This window comes from Meleagris gallopavo, chromosome 16, assembly GCF_000146605.3.
Source record: "Meleagris gallopavo isolate NT-WF06-2002-E0010 breed Aviagen turkey brand Nicholas breeding stock chromosome 16, Turkey_5.1, whole genome shotgun sequence".
NCBI classification, from domain to species: domain Eukaryota; kingdom Metazoa; phylum Chordata; class Aves; order Galliformes; family Phasianidae; genus Meleagris; species Meleagris gallopavo.
The window spans coordinates 626,621-636,575 of record NC_015026.2 but is presented as its reverse complement, the minus strand read 5'-3'; the positions used below and the strand labels follow the sequence as shown (position 1 = coordinate 636,575).

Here is a 9,955-nt window from a genome sequence, read left to right as displayed (position 1 = left end):
AGAAAGAAACAAGATTTGACTATTTCCATCCTCCGCCCCCCCAATGGCTCAGGGCCGCCCTGGCTGCACAGAGCTGCTTTTGTTTGGGGTGAGGAGCGGTCGGACGATGCTGTGGGCTCCAGGAACACACCCTGCCCTGCTTCCAACAGCAGTAACCTGAACTGAGCTCGGCAGCCAGCCCTGCCTGCAGCAGGGCACTGCCCAGAGCTCCGGCCCTGGGGTTGGCTGGCTTTTCAGCCCCCATTCCATCCACATCTTAGTCCTGTGCTGAGTTTTCCAAGCAGCTCGCATGCAATTCCTCACTTTTTTTCTCATAGAGCATAGAATGGCCTGGGTTGAAAAGGAGCACAAGGATCGTCTAGTTTCAACCCCCTGCCATGTGCAGGGCTGCCAACCAGCAGACCAGGCTGCCCACAGCCACATCCAGCCTGGCCTTGAATGCCTGCAGCACGCCTGCTTGGAGACTGAGCGAATCCAAGCAGAGATGGGATCCACACAGGGAAGGAAAGAGACTTTAAACATAACACAACAGGAGGAAAAAAAGAAGGGTAAACACATTTAAAAGGGGTGGTTCTTCGCTCTCTATCAGTAAAGCTGAGGACCACGTCCTCCCATTAAGTCTTCTCTTTGGGAAGGGTGGAAGGTAAGGCAGTCACACCAGGCTAAGGTCTTCTCATTACAATCTCCGATCCCGCCCCTTTTCCCCATGGTTGGCATCACCTGCTGGAGAGCAGCTGACAGCAGCAAGGCTCAGACCCACAGCACTGCTCCACCACAGCGGGCAGATGGCACAGCACTGTGTTCTGCAGCCCAGGCAGCTGGCAAGGCAACAGGAGTGAGGGTGCAGCACCCTCCCTGTGCATAAAGGCCAGCCGGACACGGAGGCAGGTGTAAGAAAAGCAGCTGACAATACAGGTTTTGCTAGTTTTGTAAGCTTGCCTTCAGTTTGCCAGGTTGGTCTCTAGGAGCTGAGGAAAATCACAGCTATTCCACTAGGGAGAGCCTCCAGGAGGTGGGGAAAGGGAAAAGAAAGCAGAACATCCCTTGAAATAAACCCTTACCAGCACTATGACAGGCACTGTGAGGTCCAAGCTTTCCAAGAAGGGTTCCTCCTTCCATTCTCCCCCATGTGCAGGGAGCAAAGCACCACCTCCTTCCTCCCAAATCAGCACCCAGCTCATTAGTGAGGCTGCCTGCGATGCTGGGGCGGGACACAAAGGGACCACATGGGACATGTGTGCTATGGGACACTGCCACCCCCCATGCTTTCCTTCAGCCACAGCACTGTGCAATCACCATCACCCAGGACAGCTGGGAGCAATGGGAAACCCCCCAGGAACCACAAATCTTATATCAGCTCCCACTTGTAGCAAAGGACCAAAGAGCTGCAGGCTACCAGGAAATACAACAGGACTCTCTCCAGCTACAAAAAGGCCCAGCTAGTTAACAAAGCCTCATTAAAAGGTACTCCCAGCAGCGGGCTTCTGTCTTTGCAAAGGGATGATCAATACTGGGCACCTCAACAGCAGCAACGAACCCTCGCGTTCATTTCAACATGAACAGCCCTGCTGGTGAGGCTTGACTCTGCTTTTCTCATAGCAATTCAGTGCCTGCAACATAAGAGAGATCTGCCATGCTTAACCACTGCAATAAACACGCAGCAATCTCTTACTAGGTTAATAAATAGGATCTTAAAAGCTTCACCCAGATCTGCTTTTTTCCATTCAATTAATACGACACAATACTGGAGTGATGAATTATTGAAGAGAAACACAAGCCAGAGCTTTCACAAACACGCCCGACTCCAGTGGCAATTTATTACAAATTAATAGCATGATGCATTTCCTCCTGCATCAGGGAAACTGGGAGCTGCAATGCTCACTGCTGCGGGCAGGGCTGCACACAGACAGGCTGTAGGGTAGGAAGGAGGGGTGGGCAACCAACAAAACCTTTTCAGAGGGTTTCCACCCCCAAAACGAGTTGGTTTGTCTGGGAAGCAATGGCTGTAGATGGTGGTGGTGCTCAGGAGCAGGCTCCACGTGCAGCACACACACATTGCTGCACCAAAGCAGAGCTGAAATTTAAGACATGCCCTTCTGTAAACAGAATGGATTAACGTGCAAATGTGACACTTCCTATTTGCACATGTAAAGTTACATCTGCTCGCTAGGAGCCTCCCAGTGTTTCCCATGCCCTTACCAACACCCATGCCCCCAAACGACCTTCCAGTGTTTGTCTTTGAGATGAATCACATATTGAAAGATGTCTCTGTGTTTTTGGGGATTATTTTATTGTTTGATTGGCTTTTTTTTTTTTTTCCTCCTTCCTTCAGCCATCCAGCCAGGTAACACAGCGTTACTGTGTCACTATGGGAGCTCTTGTGCCAAGCAGACCAAGGGCAGCATCCGAGAAGTCCTTGGTGCACACTGACCCTCCCAGCCACAGTCAGAACAACAGCACCCAGAACACACAACACAGCACGACCCATCAGCAGCACAGCACCCAGCTCACCTCCATTCCTGATAGCTCTGATCCCACGGTGGAAATCCTCAAAGCTGATGACTCCGAGTCCGCTGGGATCGAGGTATTTGGTCAGCTCCTTCACCTGCAAGCACAACAGCAGTGTTACCTCGGAGGGTTCACCATTTCTGTGCTTTAGGAGAGGTCCTGTTGTAACTGGGAAAACTCATTATCAGGCTGCCCAGTCGGAGGGCCCAGCTAAAAAGGCTTGGTGGTGATGGATTGTTTCACGTTAGAAATTTAGGCCACATAGCTGAAATGTTTGCACAGTGAGATGATGCCTGAAGGGAGGACGGGACAGGGCAGTGAGCTAGGAGGGGACAAGGGGACATGCCATCCATCCCATGGGCTGGGATGTCCCAGGGCACTGCAAGGGCAATTCCAGTGCTGGAGACAGGGAAGGGAGCACTCAGAGAGCAAAATCCAAGCGGTTCCTCATGGTCCTGTCTGCAGAGAGGAGCCTGAAACAGAGCACTGAAGGGTCGGAGAGGACAGCATGGCTTAAACAGCCCATCTGAACCCTGGGTGAAAATGAGAGATGTAAACCATGGTTAAGTATCACCCAGCTGCTGCTCTGGGGAGCCGACCCAGCTGGCCCCAAAGAGAAGCCTGCAATGGGGATGGGAGCAGAGGGGCAGGGGGATGGAGGCCAGTGGGCACCTTAACAGCAGGGCCAGAACCTCCTGCTCCGCCAGCCACACTGCTACCTCCTGCCCTGTACCCCAGAGCTCTGCCCATAGGAAGGGCATTCTGCCTTCCAAAAAGCAACAGGTTTTGCTCCTCAGCTAAGCCACTGGTGACAATTCCAAGTTCATATTGACACAAAGGCTTGGCAGCTGCATGACCAGGGGTTCTCCAGGAAGGGAAGGGATTCCCTGCCAGCACAGCAGCCCAAGGAGCAGGAAAAGGAAGCAGTGGGCCTCTGGTGGATGCTGCATCCACAGCTGGTGGATGGATGGATGCAGCAGGACCACACAACCACTGCTTGAGCAACCAACAGCAGTAGAGCAGCTCACTGAGGGACAAGACCTCAATGGAGCGAGCAGACTGGATCCCAACACAACACACTGCTGGCTGGGACTTGGCTTTAGCTTAAATACAACCACCAGACGAAGACGTTCCCCCAGGAATCTCAGGTGCAGGGTTTAGATTTGGGTGTGTGGAGCCAGGAGCTGCCCTTGATGGTCCTCGTGGGCCCCTTCCAGCTCAGGATATTCAATCCTACAACTCAGCCTCACGCTCTGACCCAATGGCAGCAGCCAGTGCTGACTGGGGACTGCTGGGAACCTGGGAGCAGATCAGAACACATCACTATTTCACTTATAAGAGGACGGAGCCCCAGGACTGCATTCCTGCTGAGGCTGCGGTGGGCAGAGAAAACACACAGCCACACACAGCCCAGCAGCTCCAGTTACCCACCCGCTCCTCACTGCTGCCCCCAGCCAGACCTGACCCCAGAGTGGATTGGTTTCCTATAGTTTTTTTTTTTTTCCTATAGCTGATTGAGCAGCTTTGCAAGTCGCTGCACATCCAGCCATCGCTCCTCACACATCTGCACGCTCAGCCAACAGGGCACAAAACCTTGCTCTAATCCAGCTGCTGAGCTGCTAGCAGCCTCTGCTTCCACCTTCCCTCCCAAAGCCAGCCTGAGCCTTCTGCTCAGCCTCAGCCAGCCCACCCCTCTGCTCACCCACAGCCTTTGCATTGTAGGCTGCCCTACCACGTCTGCCTGCTTTGCAGCACAGCCCAGCCTGCAGGATTGTGGCAGCAGACATTGGGCAGCCCACAGAACTTTAGCAGAGAGAAAGCCGAGTGCCACACTGACATTTATGCCAAACTCCGGGACTTTTTGTTATCAATGCTCTGATAAGCAAGGCAGGGCCCTGGCTGGATGCTCTCCTCCTTATGTCTACCCAGCTCTTCAGCCTGAGGTGCTGCACAGGGTTCAACAGCGCATGCAGTGAGGAGCAATCCAGCTTGTGATGCAGCAGCTCTGCCCTGCTACTGGAGGGCACTAATAGGTGTCTTCATTTGTGGATTGCCACTTTGCCTCTGGAGGCTACACCCAAGAAAGAAAGATTATATATATATACATACATATGTTTTTAAATGCTAATTACAGAAGTTAGAAGTTGTGTTCTTTACCTTTGGAGACGTGCAATGTGTTGGCAGCACTGTGCTCCTGCTGCCAGACCCCCAGGCACTGCACAGCCTGCAGACTGCACTGCCCCAATGCACTGAGTCAACAAGCTGCAATGTGATCAGCTGAAATGAACGGATCCCTCCTAATGCTGCATTTGTCTGCGCTAAGTCCACGACCATCCCCGTGTGCTGGGTGTGCAAACGCTGTGAGCAGAACTCAGTGTCTCTCCATCCAACGTGTGTCCCAGGATGCTGCTGTGATCTGAACAGGGCTGCACAGAACCCAGAGCAGAAATGCCCTTCCCAGCACTGCACCTCTGTAGTTCCACTGGCCCCAGCCATGCATGCTGCCACGCTGGCAGCTCGGGGTTCCATCTGCCCCAACAACGTTCATAGGAACTCACTCCACCATTTGTTAAAGGATCTGGCACTGCAGCAAGCAGGCAGAACCCCACAACAGGCTTCTCTCATGCTGCAATTACACCTAATTAACTAACCTCTAAACTACCCCCCAGGGGGGCAGATCTCATTACAGGGAGAGGCAATGGTCAATTGTGAGGAAGCAGCACAAAAGCTGCATTATTTATTCTGTGAGCAGTGGCACTTGGCCAGGGCTGCTGCGGGCACTGCCCTCCACGGAGCCCTGGGAGGAAGGCAGCAGGTTGTGCCTGGCCAGGCCCTGCTCCCAAGCCTAACAACACCAGTGAGGATGCTGAGGACCCCTCCTGCCATCCCTACGGAGCAGAACAAAGCAGGACATCCAGGCAGAGCTCAGTGCAGAGCCCACGGTTCCCACATCCAGCTGATTTGATGCTGGCAGAAACCCCCCCAGCTCTGCAGAATCACTCAGGTTGGAGAAGACCTCTCAGATCCCCAGGTCCAACCCCACTGTGCCCCCTGCCCGCAGTTCTGGAACACCTCCATGGGCATTGGCCCCATCACTCCTGTGCAGCAGTGCCACTGCAGCACTGCTCTTTCAGAGAATAACTTTTCCCCAATATCCAACCTGACAATATCCTCCCCTTCAGAACGGTTGGGGTTATGGGGCTTTTGGACCGTGTAGCTCCATGGGTTCCCTGCACCTCCTCCAACCAAGCTCTGTCGTGCTTATAAACTCATTCTCAGGTATGACTAAGTTGTGCATCAATTGCTTTTACACTGCAGCAACAACACTTAAGGGAACAGCTTTGAGGGCAGCTTGAAAACACCAACGGGAATGAGAAGTTACACTGAAATGCTTGTATCCAAACTTAATTGCTTTTGCCTTAAGCGTTCCAGATTCCCTATCCCTGCCAAGCACTCCAGCTCCGTAATAAACACGTTCATTTGTTTAACCAAACTTGAAAAAGTTCTTCTCCCTCCAGCCCTCCAGGATGGGGAAGGTTTTGTTTCCCAGCTTTTGTCCTTCTAATGACAGGGGAAATCTGTTCTCACCCCTCCAAACGCCTGGCTGCACCCAGAGGAACAGGAGGTGTCGTGCACGGCTCCCACTCCTGCAGCATGACAGCAAGGCTCCCACTCCTGCAGCATGACAGCAAGCTGCACAGACACCAACAAGCCCATGTGTGCTGGGGGGGTCACATACAGGGGACTGAGGGCTGCAGGCTGCAAACACCGACCCTATAACACCCCTACAAGAAGCTGGATGATGCTCATCCACCTCACTGCCCCTCAGCCCGCAGGTCTTCCTGCAGTCCCCAGTCCCACAGCACGGCAGAGCTGCCGGGGAATGCTCACTGCCTGCTTCCTGCCCTTGAAAGCTTCTGTCCTGCAAGTACAGCTTCGAGCTCCTCCTGCTCAGCCTGAGCTTCCTGCTGGAGTCCAGCGAGCGGATTTCCCCTGCCAGGTCACCCAGCTCCAGCTCCTGGCATTGGGTTTTGCTCCTTCCTGAATGGAGGTGGAAAGGGGCTCTGGGGGGGGTCTGCGGGATGGGGCTGAGCACGGGGAGGTGCTGCTGCACCAGACGGGAGCACAGCCAGGAGAGCTGCACTGAGAACAGCACTATTGTCGGAGAGGGAAATGCTTTTGGCGTGCAGGAGTTGCTGGAAGCACAGGATACACCGTTCCCCAAGGACAAATCTGCTATCTGTGTCAGCAGGAGAGATGAACAACCCGAGCACAGCAGCGAGATAGCACAGCACAGCCCCATCCCACTCGTGGCCCCGAGCTGCTGTAATGCTGGCAGCGTGCTGCCGGCCCCCAGCTGTGCTGCAGGGAGCAAAAGCACAGGGAAGTGCCACGTTCTGGAATGTGATACGGCTTCACCCAGCTCAGAATTGCTCATGCTCACGCGGAGGAACCGGTCCGGTGCCTCTCCATAGGGAACCCGGGTGGGTGCAGCACATGGGGTGCAGAGCATCGCTCCCTGTCCCAGTGCCAGGTTCAAAGCCAATCCCATCCGAGCACAAGAAGCAAGGGGAAGTCGAAACAGGGGTAAAATTGAGAGAAATTACGCAGGCAATTGGTGTAATGGCTCTCAATTACCGGCTGTATTGGGTTACATAATGATAGCAGAGCTCTGAAACGCTCTGGAAGTGTTTATAGCTGAAGCAGTGTCAGGATGGCTCCAAGTGCAGAACTGCTGCAGCCCCATCCCAGGGGTCCCGGATCCATTCTGCTGCTTACAGCCCTGAGAACAGCCCACCCTGCTCCTCACTGGGAGCAATGCTTCCAGGATTCAGCCTCTGCTCAGAGCACAGCCCTGCACAGGGGCTCCTCCCTGCTCACCCAGCCAGTGCTGTGGGTCCAAAGCCCCCAGCAGGTAGCAGAGATAAGAACCCCCACCACCCTCAGTCCTCTGCCAGGACCCGGCTCTGCTCCCTGCCCTCCTGCCCGGGCTTTGGGCTGTACGTGAGCTTCCAAAATACCTCCGTGCCAGAAGGCAGAGTGGATAAAAAAGGTTTCTGAGAGGAGCTGGTGGATGGGGTATGGGCATCCCCACGCAGCCTTTGAGCTCTGATGGGTGATCCATCGGTCTGATTACAGCCACTGATGTTATCACAGAGATCTGCCCGCAGTGTGATATGCTCCTAAGCCATTCCCAGACACAAAAAAGGGCCCTTTCAAAGAGCTCAGAGCCAAAAGTTAACAGGAGAAGTAAAAAGGCACCCACCCTCCCCACAGTGAAGAAATAATCCCTTCATTGGAGTCCTCGAGATGCTTACAAATGAGAACACTTCATTTGTGCTTAACCATGTGCCCAAGCAAGAAACACTGGGCTTGGAAGCATCTCCCAGGACAAGGGAACAGCTTCAGATTCACTTCTTTTCCAGAGCACACGGCCACAGTCTGTCTGTCCATCCATCCATCCATCCAAGCCCACAGCATCACACTGCAGCTCTGCTCCCATCAGCAGACTGCAAAGCCAAACAGCAATTAGAGCAATTAAAGGTGCAGCCGCACAGCTGGAAGCAATTTAAGCTTCACTGGCACTTCAGCAGCCTGCAGATCCACAAAAGATGCTCACAGGAGTCTCATTATAGACAAAAGATCGGGGGGTGGGGGGAGGAATATTGAGGTTCCCTTGTGTCAGAGTTGCAAAAGATGAGATCTGATGGGTGAGTGGGAGATGATGGAGGGAGCTAAGGGATGCTCAGGCCCAGGGGTATCAACAGCAAAGGGGAGGAGCTAAAGAGGGAGATCCTGGCTCAGGGGTGGGAGAGAGAGGAAGGCTGCTTGTGAAGGAGGGGTGTAAGCACTGAAGGAAATAAAGCAGCCCATGGGAACGGGGCTGGGAAGAAAGGGCCAAAGATCTGCCAGAGCACAGAAAGCAGAGGGGCCACAGTGCTTGGAGTGAGCTAAAACAGGTGAGCTGAGCTGCTGACTCCACGGAGCAGAGGGATCCTGTGGTGCAGCAGGTTGGTCTGCCTCCAATCATCTTCTACATCAAAACCAAAGAGAAAAGATAGGGATGTCAGCAGGAGGGCTTCTGCTGGTGCTCCACAGCCACTCCTCCCCTGGACAGCAATCCCAGCCTGGAGCAAAGCTGGTAAGGAAACACAGAGCTGCTGCAATGGGACAGGTAGAGCCCAGCCTCAACGGGGTGAGTTGAGTTATTGCACAACACCATGAAGCAACAAAACCTTCTCGGCAGGCGTGCCCCCACCTGAGGCTGCCATCCCACAGCTACAGGGAACAACAGGCCTTCAACAACAGCCAAAGCCTCCAGTCTTCACCATGCAGAGGACAAAACACACCGAAATTCACAAGTATGTCAGTTTTCATGGCAGCAATGGCAGCTGGGTTCTTCCCTTTGACGTTTAGCTAGGAACTGCTGCAGCCAAACAAGCAGGCAGCACTGAGCTCTACGTGCTCCCCGTGTTCCCAATGACACCAAGCAAGCTGTCCCTGCTCCTGGCACATCAAGAGAAGCCTTCTCACTGCCCACACAGAACGAGCAGAGTGTATTTCAGCACGGAGCGGGAAGGAACAACTGGCTGTAAGGAGGCACAAGCCAGCAGCCTGCAGACAACCCTTTAGTACAGCCCAGAACCTCCTGCACACCCCACCTGGTTGCAGACAGACCCCAGCAGCCCGCAAGCTCCTCGAGGCAGCTGCATTTCTGCACCTTGGAGGAGCTGACACAACTCCTGCATCCCCAGGAGCCGAGCAGAGCTCTGTGCCTTGAGCCGGATCCTCCTGCAATGTGCCACAAAGGGACCACGAGCACGGAGAACAGCAGCAGAGGATGCCCAGGGCAGTGCTGTGGCAGCTCGGTGCTGCAGCTCATGGCTTCCCCCATCGCCGTGACATCCCTCCATGGCACAGCAACGCCTGCTGCCCCTTGGCTCGTCGAGCATCCCCGCGTCACAGAGGTGCTGTGTCAAAGAAACACCTCCGTTTCCTTCTTAAGAGGCGTTTTTCCCGTGAGGACGTGGACAAAAAGCCCTCCTCCTCCCAGCACTCCTTCACACATGGTAATTTGCTTTGTCATGCCGCTGGAATACGGCACAGCGGTACAGCCCGGAATGCGAGCAGAGCTCCTGTGAGCGAACACACGGGCCGGGCACGGAGCTGCGCTCCCAGCAATGCTGCACGCCTCAAATCAGCCCTTCCCACGCAGATCCGCCGGCAGCTCCCAGCACCCAAACCCATCCCAGCACGAACTGCAGCCCTCTCCATTTTGGGTCACGCCGGGCAGCTTCAAATTACACCGCATCTCATCTGCTGCGGGGCAGCGAGGAGGAGGAGGAAAACGCGGCGCTGGGAGTGCCGGGGTTGGGAGACACGCGAGCCCGCAGCCCAGCGAGGCCGGCAGGGCAGCACAGGGCCGGCATAAAGGCTAAGCCCGCAC

The 9,955-nt window shown here is 54.5% G+C and overlaps 2 protein-coding genes across 2 annotated transcripts in view; both read right to left on the bottom strand.

Moving 5' to 3' along the window:
• Positions 1-3,269, bottom strand: part of DECR2 (2,4-dienoyl-CoA reductase 2) — a 9,392-nt gene extending 6,123 nt beyond the window's left edge. The window contains exons 1-2 of the mRNA XM_019620598.1: positions 3,228-3,269; positions 2,432-2,605 (exon numbers count right to left, since the gene is read on the bottom strand). Coding sequence (XP_019476143.1) covers positions 2,432-2,605; positions 3,228-3,269 — 216 coding nt within the window. The remainder of the gene's footprint in view (positions 1-2,431; positions 2,606-3,227) is intronic.
• LOC109370196 lies at positions 387-9,947 on the bottom strand. The gene is made up of 2 exons (XM_031555810.1): positions 2,512-9,947; positions 387-2,074 (listed from the first exon to the last, which is right to left on the bottom strand). Exon 1 carries the CDS (start codon positions 7,058-7,060, stop codon positions 5,993-5,995), a length of 1,068 nt encoding a protein of 355 aa, XP_031411670.1. The 5' UTR covers positions 7,061-9,947; the 3' UTR covers positions 387-2,074; positions 2,512-5,992.
• Between the last annotated feature and the right edge of the window lie 8 nt (positions 9,948-9,955).

Bases quoted from the DNA above. Each gene is read 5' to 3' on its own strand.
- LOC109370196 (XM_031555810.1), bottom strand. From the start codon at position 7,060: ATGGGATTGGCTTTGAACCTGGCACTGGGACAGGGAGCGATGCTCTGC.